At 35.8% G+C, this 13,670-nt stretch overlaps 1 protein-coding gene across 1 annotated transcript in view; it reads right to left on the reverse strand.

Annotated features, from left to right (window-relative positions):
- Positions 1–221: 221 nt before the first annotated feature.
- Positions 222–13,670, reverse strand: part of Vegfc (vascular endothelial growth factor C) — a 103,591-nt gene continuing 90,142 nt past the window's right edge. Inside the window, exons 5-7 of the mRNA XM_006970908.3 lie at positions 6,017–6,123; positions 5,406–5,739; positions 222–731 (exon numbers count right to left, since the gene is read on the reverse strand). Of these exons, the coding sequence (XP_006970970.1) occupies positions 617–731; positions 5,406–5,739; positions 6,017–6,123 (556 nt within the window). The 3' untranslated portion in view covers positions 222–616. The remainder of the gene's footprint in view (positions 732–5,405; positions 5,740–6,016; positions 6,124–13,670) is intronic.

The following is a 13,670-nucleotide window of genomic DNA, read 5'->3' on the forward strand; positions in this document are numbered from 1 at the left end:
AAAATTAAAAATGTAGGCCTTATCCAATGTATCCAGAATGTAAATGAATGCACAGTGCCCATGATATCTTCTTTCAGTCTGCAGAGTACTCTTCACTTAAAAACGGAAGACAACTCACACATCTGTGATGAGTGAATTTTGGAAGTTGACATTTCATTTCCTAAAATATATATAATATAATGGAATATAATGTAAGATGGCAATGGACTGAACTTCACAGCTAATAATACAATTTTCACTTTATTTTAAACATAGTTTGCATGTTATAAAAATACTGATCACAGTGAGCTTTACCAATTGTTATTGCTATAAAAATGAATGCAGGAACAATATTTTTAGTGGAAATAAATTATATAGTCATTCTTTTTTTCTTTTTCTTTTTTTTTAAATCACAAGAGAAAAACCTCAGCTGTCTGGTCACCGGTAGGAAACCATTCTTTGAAGAGGTCTTTTCAGATGAGTGCCAGTCCATTCCTGCAGCTAACCACATGGTTCAGGAAACACAGACTTGGGCCTCTGTCACCGTGGTCCCACAGAGTCTTTCTGTGCATAAACAGTTCTAATGTGGCAACAGTTTTTCAAGACAGTAAAATGATGAACTGAAAATTGGTATATCTTAGTTCATATGTGGTCTTTTCCAATATGATGGGACACAGCGACATACTTCTTCACTAAATGACAGTCCCGGATCACAATGCTTCAGTCGATTTGGACATGGTCGTCTATAACAACTAGAAAAACAGAGAGAAACACATCGTGAAGACCAAAGTAGAAAGTCATGATGCTAAAAATCAGCTTCTATGTTTTCTTAAGTTTGAACCAGGAAAAATTACTAATTTCATTATAAATGTGTTTCTAGGCTTATAAATGTTTAAGTGTGTGTTTAGGTTTACGGAACTGAAGAGGAGTGGGAAAGCCTTTAAAAACATGTCTCTCTTGCTGACATAGCAATGGAAAGCTGGGCTATTGTAAGCATTAATTCTTTTGAAGTGCTTTCTGCTTTGTGGATGAAAGTAACATAAAACAGAAATTTTGAAAGTGAGTATTTAAGGTCTGCTGATTTCCTGTGATCACATAAGCCTGGCAATGTTCACACAAGTCTGGGATGTGCCTGGGACCCAGACTTCCAGGCAATTAAACCCAGCCATCTTGGCAGGACCATAGTCTTTAGCGAGCAGCCCCATCCACACTCTTGTGTTTCCACCCCGCAGCTGGCTGGGTGATGGTGGATAACTCGTCTTTCTCCACCTGTACTCCGGATGGTAGGGGGACACATGAGCAGTTAGGGGCCCTTCTCCATCTACACTAGACTTCCAATTGCTGGGAGTGGGTGCAAGGACAAATTACTCATCATTTGACTTTTGCAAGTTCTGTTTGCTATAGTGAATTGACTCTAGCTTTGATGAATGCCATGGAAGAGGAATATGCCTCGCTGTGTAATGGACCAGAAAGGAAAAGAAAGGGTAAACTAGAGAGACACTTAAACAATTCACATTTCACCTCATTTGATGTAGAAAGGAAAGCACAGCCAATGATCTTTTAAAACACATTTAAAATTGTTAATTTTATTCATTTTATCATTGACAATTTCATGTGCATATATAATGCCTCCAGATTACTCTCACCTTTTACTCTCTCTTATCTCCCTGCCATCCCAGCAACTCCTTCTCTTCCCTACCAGCCCCTTTCACATATTCATGACTTTATTTTGGTTTATGAACCGTTCATTTTAATCATGGCCAGCTGAGTGATCACTGGATTGGAAGGATTCACTAGAGCCTGGGGAGGGAGTCATGATTGGGTATACAACTGAGAGCAACGAGCCCTCTCTCCCTGAATTACCAGGAACAAATAATTCAGCCATGAGGGACTGTGTTTAGCCTCTCCTTCATCCTTGACCCACATACATCTATTCCTGCATAACCCAGATGTGAGCATCTATAACTACAGTGAGCTTATAATTGGGACATCTGTGTCTTTCCTAGAAGAAGACAGTCTGCCACTCTTTGCTCTATCTTCCTAACTCTTACATTCTTTCAGTCCTTATTTCTGGAATGTTGTCTGAGCTTTAGAGGATGATGGTATAAAAGTCTCGTTAAGAACTTTAAAAATATTTATAACTACATAATGAATACAATTTATTTATTAGAAAAGCATAAGGTTCTCAGTGGCCAATGACAGCTGATGATTAAGGCAGGAAAAAGAAAACACACACTGCCAATCTTCATTGAAATATATATCAAGAGACATGTGCATGTGTATATTACAACTTTATAATATATAATATATATAATATATATACATATATATATATATATATATATAAACTATTTTTTATTTTGCTCCATCCATTTGACACCATAACATCGGGAATTATACCCTTATAAAAATGGGCACCCTATGACTTGCAGTAAATGTAAAGACTTAGCCTAGTGATATAGTTCAGGGCTGGGAGTATTGCTCCATGGCCACTTGCTCAGGACACTCCAACTTAAACTTTTGATACCAAAAAAGCAGGACAGAATCTTATGAAAAACTTGTTAAGCAAAGATATAAAGATATAAATATGATCTACTCAGCTAAAGTGACAGTTCTCCGTGGAAAATTATGATGTCCGGCTAATTTATATACAGTCACAAAAAAATTAAATTTGGCAATATGTACTAGATTCATTGAAAAAAAAGATTCAATGTGGAACATGAATCAGGTTTGCTGAAATGTTACAGCTGTATTTTTGTGGATATAATATTGTATTCTGGAAATACCATTTGCTATGCAGCATATGAATATGCAAGTAAAATTGGAAAATGTGTATTATTCAACATGTTTTTTTTAAAAAAGTATTAATTTTCCTGTAAGGAAGTCTGCAACAACTCAGGAGAAACAATATAGTCAATGAAATACCTGGATTTAGTGGTGCCCTATTATTCAGTAACTATAAATGACAAATCTTCAGAATTATAAGTTAAAATGAGAACACAAACTCTTGAGATCAAAAGACCGGCTCTACTTACTGAGGTATAAGATAAATGATAAACAGTCATGAGGATACAATATTAAAAACCAAAAGATAATGGCTTTTTTTAGACTTCGAAAGGGTACTGTCTGTCTGTATTTAAATGGTAGACAGCAGAAGATATTCAATGAAAGAGAAAAGTTAATGAACAGCGGGACACTAGAATCTCATGTACTCTGAGTAGAGAACTAGAAAAATGGAAACATTAAGGACATTCTAAATCAGTAGTTCTCAGCCTATGGTTCATGACCCCCATGGGGGGGTTGAATGATCCTTTCTCAGGGGTCACATATCAGATATTTACATTATGATTCATAACAGTAGCAAAACTACAGTTACAATATAGCAATGAAAACAATTTCATGGTTGGGAGTCACCACAACAGGAGGAACTGAATTAAAGGGTTGCAGCGTTAGGAAGGTTGAGAACCACGGGTCTAGATAAAATATGATGATCTTTACTGGATCCAGGAACTCAGAGGCTTAAACACAGTTTAACCGAGAGACCTGTGCCAGGCTAGAGTCCCGGCTGAGATTGGAGATGGAAGAGTGGAGAAAGCCATATGAAGTGGAGCAACTCTGACAAACAGCATGACGTGTTCTCAGCATCAAAGTAAGAGGTCAATAAAACAAAAGAAATCTGCAATCTTCATGAACTGAGGGAGCAGGAAGACAGAGCTGAGGATACTGAGATATCTTAAGCAAAAGTGTGGCTGCTGGGCCAACATTGAAGGAATATGGCAAAACCACTGAAAACAAAGATCTAGATTAAACAGTAGTTGTCTTTTTTCCCCATGAGATAAAAGAGATATAAATTCAGACATAAAAGTGGAAAGTCTTTGTGTCCATGAACCTCATTTATTTTTCTTGATGAAAAAGAGAACAAAACCATGCTGTAAAAAAATGACTGATGGTGCAGGAAAGATGTCTCAGTGGTTAAGTACTTGCTGCTCCTTCAGAGGACCCAGGATTAGTACCCAGAACCCAGACACTGACTTACAACTGCTTAACTCCAGTTCCAGGAATCCAGTGTCCTCTTCTGTCCTCTGTGGGCACCAGGAACACACATGGTGCACAGACACACAGACAGGCAAAACACCCATACAGGTAAAATAAAATAAAATTTCAAAAAAATGCATCTGGAGTAACTTCCAATGATTTCTCTTTTAATTTTTAATTATGTATTTATGTCTGGGTTTGTCTCTGGTTACATGCCATGTGGGTACAGGTGACCATAGATGCCAGAAGAAGGTGTTGGATCCCCTGGAGCAGGAGTTAAAGGCAGTTGTGAACTGAACGAAGTGGATGCTGGAAGCCATCAGGTTTTCTGACGGAGTACCGTGTGTTCTCAACCACTGAGTCGTCTCTCCGGTTGTTCAAGTGACTTTTAACAACATTTTAATTTATTGTCATAGTTAGCTTCATCAATCGACCTGACAGAAATCTAGAGGCATCTGAGAAGAGGGAACCTCAACGAAGGAACTGACTAGCCTATGCCCATGTCTGTGAGACATTTTCTTAAATGCTAACTGATGTAGGACCAGCCCACTGTGGATGGTACCATCCCTAGACAGGAAGGCTTTGGCCCTGCAAGGAAGTCTGGGAGCAAGACAATATAAAGTGTTCCTCCAGGTTTCCTTCAATTCCTCTAGCTTCTTTCTTGACTTCCCTCAGTGATAGACTGTTACCTGGAAGTCAAATAAGCCCTTTTTCCCCTAGTGGCTTTCGGGTATGAAATATTTTATCATAGCAACAGATAGCAAGCTAGAACATCTATCTAGTTCTCATTAAGCATTTAGTACAAATATGTCATTTTCTGATAAAATTCTGCAGGAAATGGTGCTGTGCTTTATTTTTAAGCATTAAAATGATGCACCAGAAGCATGTGGTCCTAAATTATACCTGGAAGTATAATTTTTGGAAGCATCAGACCTGGACTGCTGAATGCATTTCTAAAATAATATATACATTCTCTAAGAGAACTTATATAGGATCTGCTACATTAGTCTCTAGGACAAAGATTTAATTTTGAATATAACCTAGGCTTGTTTTTGTACCTTTTGTGTTCTAGGGTTGCTTTTGGGGTTAAGCAAGTCTCAAAGACCAAATGTGCTCATGTAATCCTGAAATCCCTCCAGTTCATGATACCAAGGCAGGAGTGTGCTACATTCTGAGTTAGCCCGGCTATATAGCAAAAGAAGCTAAAAATCTCACAAAAGTCTATTGTCAAGGAAGAATAGTATTGATTTAAATAACTGTATTTCTTTCTCAAATAATTTAATGCCTTCATTCTAATAAGCAGCTGCTAGTGTGGGTTGAGAAAAAGGCTCCTGGTTGAGAACATTGCATTTTCTAGAAGGGAATTAGCGCTGTTTTTCTAGACTCCTTACCTGCATGTTGGATGGTGGAATTTCTTCCCTTTTAGGAAGCACTTCTGTGTGTTTTCTGTACATTCACAAGCACATTTTCCGGGATTCAGGGGTTGGTTTCTAGGACAGGTTCTTTTACATACACACTGGCATGTGTTTTCATCAAATTCTCTGTTGGCTCCACATGAGGTGGGCAAAAGTTTGTTTTTACAGACACACTGGCATGAGTTTCTGTCTAGTTCTTTGTGGGGTCCACAGCTGGATGGCCGAAGCCCCCCTTTACAGACACATTGACAGGTATCTTCGTCCAGCTCCTTGTTGGGTCCACAGACATCATGGAATCCATTGGTTGCGTCTAGGAAAACACCATACATATTCACTGGGCCTTACTTGGTTCAGGATGTGACATAACATACACGCATTCATAACATCCTCCCTTTTAGTTTTTCAGTAAAGGAATGTATGTAAACATGTCTTTACATAAAAGTTAAAAGTAAGAGCAAAGGAAGCAGCTGATATCCTACTTTATACTCATCTCAATGAGTGATGAGCAGAATATTCTGATGATTTAATATGAAAATATGATAATCAAAATCCAGATGAGATATAGACAGAAGTGTTTTTTCACTTACCATCCTCAGCATTTGAATAATAGATAAAATCCTGCTGAGCCAAGCATCGGCACATGTGGTGATTCCATACATAGTTGGCCGGACAAGTTTTGTTGGCTGCTTGACACCTTTGGGGAAACAAATTAAACAGGAGCTAAACAACAGTGTAACTGGCAGATAGAAGTATAATTCTTTGCATGTGCATGTTACAAAACATGCTTACAGGAAAGCTTGAAAATATATAAGAACAGAGGAGATGAACCATCAATGTCTCCTCTCAAAGTATCCCCACCTGCTGCCAGCTTTTAATCTGAGTTTACCCTTGTAAGTTATGAGGTCAAAAAGGACTCCTGATTTACCCTTTTTAAAGGCAAGCAGGTTTCTTTGTATAATTATACATTGTTTTATCTTACTAAGAAATGCAATGAAGCCTTCTATATTACCCTGTAATTTCCTTTACCAAATAAAATATAAATTTCAGGCAACTCCAGAGGTCATTGGATAGTTTTTCTCTATGTAACTTTTAGTGGCTCTGCAAAATTTCATGAAAAGTTGTAATATGTATTATTTCTTATAATAACAATTTAAGTGGCTTTTAGCTTTTGCCTCACAAATCCTACTTGTTATGGTGACATTCACATACAAATACATTTACTGTCTTATTTCTGAAGCATAGAACCCATAGCTCTAATATCTCTTGATCAAGCATAATTTCCACTTTCCATTCCACCAAAAATATCCAAGAGCATGTTTTCTTGTATTTTTGTTTTCATAGCCATCTCCTTCCTTCTTTTCTTTCTTCTTATCCTCTATTCCTTCCTTCCTCCCTACCTCCTTTCAATAGTCATGATTTGTTTTAGAAAAAAAATTGAACAAATGGTCTTCCGTCAAGGACTTAAATTACTCTTTGGATGTTCCAATTATCTTGCCTTTGACTAACAAAAGCCCATTTATATTAATGACCACAACATTGGGCACTTTAGTGTAAAAGACCTCAGCTATTCACTGCCTCTACCTAGAGTGAACCATTTTTCACAGAGCCACAGTATTGCATATCATCATCATCGTCATCATCATCATAATCATCATCATCACTACTACTACTACTACTTTGGAAAATGACATTTAGAAACTATCATTTGGGATTAATCGTGTTCTGTGCCATTAGACTGAATTTCTCCTAGATCTTCTGAGTCAAATGCAGATGTATTCTGCAGCCTGTTCTCCTGGTGAATGTCTATTCAGGAGGCTCCTTGGCTTTTCGTACTCTAACTTGGAGAACATGCATTGATCTTTACTGCTTGACTTGTCAACAGACACTGGTGTGGACAACAAGGGCAAATATTTACTTAGATATCACACATCATTCATTTTTAAAGCAATATTATAAACAACAATACGCGGTGGAAGAATGCTGAATGAATTCCAAAATGTTACAACACAGAAATAATCTGTAGAAATCCTAAAAAGTAGACTGAAGACAAACAAATAGTCCATGTGCTTTGGACGTTGCTAAGACAAGTTACGTAGACTACTCAATGTGATAAAACACTCTCTTTCAATGACAGCCTAAGAACTACTGTGAAACTATACAAAGATCTTGTTTGGGGTTTTATTTGGCAGGAAAAGCAACTCTGAATTGTGTTTGTTTGGAAGCAGGCCCTCACTATGTAGTGTAAGCTGACTTTGGACTTGTGATCCTTGGCCTCCCCAGTGCTGGGATTAAAGACACACATCACCTCTGATGGTTTATCAATGTTTTCCTTTCCAGCAGTTTACAGGAATTCTAAGGAATGGTCTATTCATTATTTTCAATATGGCAGCCTGTCTAAAACACTCCATATTTTTCAGCCACACCATCACCTTTGGCAAATGGCACTGACTAATTTAATTTGGTTCACTTTTACTTTCTTTACTTCTCCCAAGGGTCATGGTTCCTTTAGGTTTGTGAGAGAGTCTATTACGGAGCTTTTCTTGATTTAGTTTAAGTTTGACTTTTTCTCCCTGTGTTATTTGCTATGTCATGGCAACTACAGCCTCTCATAGAGCATGAAAACAGTCCAGGTGATAACCTTGAAGCAAGTATATGTTAATGGCAGAAATAACAGATGCTATCAAAATAGTTTTTTTATACAGACACTGTAATTTATGGTAATTCATTAGAAATAAGCTATGCTTAAGGGTTAACTACAATTACTGTATTTTTTCATTTAAAATGAAATTAAACATGCTTGCCACATATATTTTTAGGAATAAACATGTGATCTTAAGCAAGATAAACATGTATGTATTTTTAGGCAAAAGGAAGATCAACTATTTCCAAAACCAACATAGGATAGCTAGGACTTTCAGTACACATATTTCACTTCATACTAACAAATTCCAGTGAAATATTTGGTCTCCAAGAATCTTTATACAAATAGTTGCTTGTTTTATCCTGGGTATGCTATATACCTTTTGTTTTTAATCTTAAAGATGTAACATCTCTAGTTACTTGTGTGATAATGAACTAAGACTATGAGAAATGTACGTTCATTCTGGTCCATATCCCCAGTGTGCTATCGCTTTTCTTACTACTTTTGTTTATATATTTCAGTCTTTCTTCTTGGAAGACAACCAAAAGTAAAAGTCAACAACAAGGCAACATGTTTAAACTTTGTCCACTTAGTATTTGCTGGAACATGTCATACTATCCTAAAATATTCGGTTAATTCTCAGGGAAAATCTCTGTCCATGACATTATTTTGTCATTGTGGTGGTTTGAAGGAGGGGTTCCCCATAAGTCCCAGATATCTGGATACCTGGTCTTCATTTGATAGATGTTTGGGGAAGATGTTTTTGGCATGCTAGAGGAAATGTCATTGGGGGCAGATACTGAAGTTTCAAAAGACTGATGCCATTTTGAGTTAGCTTTCCAATTCATGCATGTGGGTCAAGATCTTAGCTACTGCCCCAGAACCATGCTTCCATGATCCCCCATGAAGATGGCAATGGACTATTATCCCTTTGGCACCATAAATCCTCAAATAAATTCTTTTCTTTTTAAGCTGTTGTCTTGGTTATTTTATCACAGCAATAGAAAGTTACTAATACAGTCATTATTTTATTTTATAGTTTGGTCATGAATGTGTATTGTCCATGATAATTTTAAACAGTATTTATCAGTTTTCCAAACCAATAGTAATAATTTAGTATGTAAGTTCTAGCCAAACTTTAGTATCCTACCATGAAATAATCTTTATTATCTGTCTATATATAGTGATAGCACATATTGGTTATAGGTGGACACATATTGCTATGATGGCTGTAGAAATCACTTCTTTTTCATTTTGGCAATATGTAATTTATCCTACATTTGTCTGATGTGGTGTGTTTCTAGATGTTGGTTACAGCTGGAACATGGAACATGAAATTAATTGAAGAGTCAAAATGTACATTTTAAGCCCAATCAGATGACATATGGCACTAATTCCAGCACCCAAGATTCTAAGGAAGATGCATCAGGAGTTCCAGGCCATCGTCTTGGGCTATATAATAAGTTTGAGGCTAGTCTGTCCTATGTAAGAAAGCTTCTCAAAAAAAAAAAATCCAAATAAAGGCAAAGCCATATAGTCCCCAATGGAATGGCAAAGTGACATAGTAAAAATAAATTTCAACAGTTTTTTCTTTTCAGTTACACATAGATACAAACATGCATTAATATGTTCATACAAAGTCTCAGACACAGGTCCCCTCTCCCACTTGTGGTATGTATATATTTGGTTGCAGTGATTTTTTTTTCAGTCTAAATTTTTGACAAAACAAAGATCTAAGCTATTTAAATGGCAGAGTTACAGGAGTCCTCTCAGCATCTAGCCCTCAGTTATTGGGGCAATAAGGATCTCCCCTTTTAGGTGAGCTTGGGAGGGTTTACGCCTTTGTTCTGTCCACCCAGGCAGGTCTCCACCTTTAGTAAGCAGGAAAAGAAAACAAATTTCTTTCTTCTACACAGAGTTTTCATTTTTTATGGTACAGCATTCTCAAAACTATAAATTTATGAACTTTATGTGTAGACACAATTGCAGAGATTTACTTTGGGAAAGTTATACAAACATCCAGATACATATTTTCCTATGTAGTAAATGTAAAGTTCACATGATCTGGCTGTACCACCTCTTTTTCTTTTTTGTGCTCATGTGGAACAAAAATAGAAGCTTTGGCCAACACTTTCCATTATGTTATACCTGCAACATGCTTGACAACACACATTTCAGAGCAGTTAGTAATGGTTAGCTTAAAGGGAACTAACTGTTTTGGATTCTAATCATCTTGAAACACAATTTAAATTTCTAAAATATATGAGAAGTTTCACACAAATAAGAAAAGATTACTAATCATAAACATACTAATGTTGAAACCTGAAATTATGCTGGATATTATTGAATTGAAGAAACCACTATTGGGGTAAATATATTTATATAACTACTAAATGACACTCCCTCCTTCATATGCAAGAAGCAAAATCTTAGGATTCATAGCATACTATTCTAAAAATGAGGTGGAAACAAAATTTTTAAATGTTCCTATATTGTAATGAAAGGAAGTAGTGTCAGAATAGATAGAAGGATCAGCACAATGTGCTTATAGGCCTTAGTTTTCAATCTTCAAGGCATTTTCATGAAATTGATATTCAAAAGTAATGAATGATTAACATGCATATATATTTTTATAAATAATATATTTCATGTGCTACATTTGCAAAGCATATTACTTGAAGCATACACTTTCTGCAAGGCATAGAATAACTTTTCATGTAGATTTATGTTGGGAACCATGTAAGCAAATAAAAGTTTCTCACTTTCCCCTTTAAACAGAATTTGTAACTTTTATGAAGGATAAAGTTGCTTTTATAAGAATTATTTCATTATTTGAAAACTTCCTTGACAGATTTGCTAGCAATTGATTTTGCTGTTTGAAATAAGTGGTCATGAATTCAAGGCTCTATACATTTCTCAATGGGAGAAAATGATGTGTTCAATGATAAAGTCAATTTATTAGTCCATTTACATTTCTGAAAATTTAGAAAGATGTATGCATTCTGGGTAGACTAATTCTAAATGTTGGGTAATAATTAGTAGCTCCTACAGTTTGAATATTTTGGCATGCTACTTCATGCATGTTATATTTGTGACTCATTTGCTCTACATTTTGGCACAGGGGTTTTACATACTTAGAGATCCTTGACTCCCCAAATCAACATGAAATGAACTAAAACACACTACTACTTCTATTTGGCATTTGACAGAAATGAACTGAGATGTTATGATTCTTTCAAAGAACTACAATCTTTATAACTTACTTTATAAATTAATCACCTTAATTTATTTGTAGTTTTATAGCACAATTGACAAAATTTTATATTCTTTAGCTACAAAATGATGTTTTAATATGAGTATAAGCCTAACCCTGCATATGCCAAGAAAGTAATTAAAGGGAATCCTAGCTACATTAACAATTTTGGTAAATATCAAGCTAGAGATTTGCTTTCTTAAATGTCAACTGTCGATGTCACTTCAATTGATGAACTTCAATTCTATAGATCCAGACACTTTTTCAAAGACTGTTGTCTGAGTAGTAAATGGAAGGACAGCTGAATTCTGGTGATGTAAAGGCTACAGAATTCTGGATAAAATCCTCCATTAGCTTCGTTCCTTTTTTTTTTTTTAAGCTTAACTTCATTATTCAAGTCTCATGAATACACTTTTATGTTTATATAGACATTTATTCAGTTACAGCTCTTCTATACTGCTTAACAACGAATAAAAATTAGTAAAGCTTCTGGAGGCATAGCTGAATGGTAGAGTGTTTGTTACTACATGTGTGTCTGTTACTATATATTTTTACTACAGTTCAGTTCCTACACACACAAACACACTCATACCACATGTATATAATAAAGTGGTTGTGGGATATTTGTACACTGTGTAAAGGTATATTGCTGTGATTGGTGTAATAAAAAGATGAAGAGCCAATAGCCAGGCAGGTGGTAGAGGGCGGGACTTCTGAGCATAGAGAGAGGAAGTAGGAGGAGATAAATGAGGCACCAGAGAGACTCAAAATGAGTCAGACACACAGAATGGGAAAAAAAGGTAAAAGGCCACAAGCTAAAACATAGATTAATATAAATGGATTAATTAATGGTATAAGAGCTTGTGGGACAAGCCTAAGCTAAGGCCAAGCTTTCATAATTAGTAATAAGTCTCCATGTCATTATCTGGGATCTGGTTAGCGGGATAGAGAAAGACTCATTGCACAAAGTGGCCTTGTATTCAATGTTGTCATGTAACTTCTTTCATCCAATATAGCAAGAAATGCATCTTAGGATTCGGAAGTTTAAAACATAAAGGCCTATAGTCAATATTCCTACATCTAAACAATGTGCATATTTGTCTTGAGTAGAATTTTGTTGATTCCCATGAGTTGTTGCCTTGTCTGTGATGTTGCTTGCCTGTGTTCTGTTAGTCTGCTGACTGGAAGAAGAGTGGACGGAGGCAGGGTTTGTCCAGTTGTCAATGAAAAAGATGGTGCATAAGTCTAATAGATGCATTTCATAAAATTGACAAGCATTATTTGAAATAATAAGAAAGTATAGTTTAAAAAGTGAATTGAAACTATCAAATTCTTTTCCTTTTTCTATAGTTCCAAACAACTGTTCTAAAGCATTACTGTGTCACAAAGGGCTGCCCACCACTAGATATGAAGCAGTCATGCTGTATGGTCACTGACTGATTAGCTGAGCACAGAGTACTGGTGTTTTAAACTGAATGATTAGGAGAGGAGTGATCCAGGTGAACAGGGTATGCAGAGCAGGTATCAAAACCTCCACTTTATTTGTTTTTACAGAGGTTTTAATAAAAATTACTACATCAATTTGTCAGATTTTATTTCCTTATTGAATTTAAATGAGTTAAATTAAGCCAGAGAATGCATAAAGTTACATAATCAGAAATGCAGTAAAAAATATCCGTCAATGTCTCTTGACTTAGTACCCTGTCACAACCATACTTCACGAGCAGGAAACTAGAACCCAAACCAAATGACAATTACATAACCTCAAATAACTCTCTGATGTCAGGAGTAAAAGAGAAGGAGAAATGAATAGGTGTAACATGGGATTTCAAGGGCAATGGAATTCTTCTGTGTAATAATATCATGGTGGATACATGACATTAGTCATTGGCCCAATTATAGAATGTATTACAAGGAGAACTCTCATGTAGCCTGTGGAATTTTATTAATTATAATACTAGCTCATCGATGAAAAGAAATAAATCCCATCTTCTTTGTATCTTTCCCTTCACAAGAACTGATATAGTATATCAACCAGGTTAAAATAATAATTTTTTTTCCATTTTATGAGCATTAAAACACATAAAATGTTTTGGATATACTGAAATTTGTCTCCCCATTTTTCAGTACACAAAACTTTCTACTCTACCTCAACACTTCAAAAACAAAAAAAAAAAAAAAAGAAAGAAAGAAGAATCCTTAGGCTGATGTTTAATGGTTTAAAAGCATAGCTTAGTATTTTGAATTTATCACTCTAATTTTGTTGTCGGCTGGGAAAAATCACAGGCGTGGTGTCAATGAAGAAGAAGAACTGGTAGAGTACTCTGTTATTCACACTTTATTGTTT

This window comes from Peromyscus maniculatus, chromosome 17 (assembly GCF_049852395.1).
Source record: "Peromyscus maniculatus bairdii isolate BWxNUB_F1_BW_parent chromosome 17, HU_Pman_BW_mat_3.1, whole genome shotgun sequence".
Classification (NCBI taxonomy): Eukaryota; Metazoa; Chordata; class Mammalia; order Rodentia; family Cricetidae; genus Peromyscus; species Peromyscus maniculatus.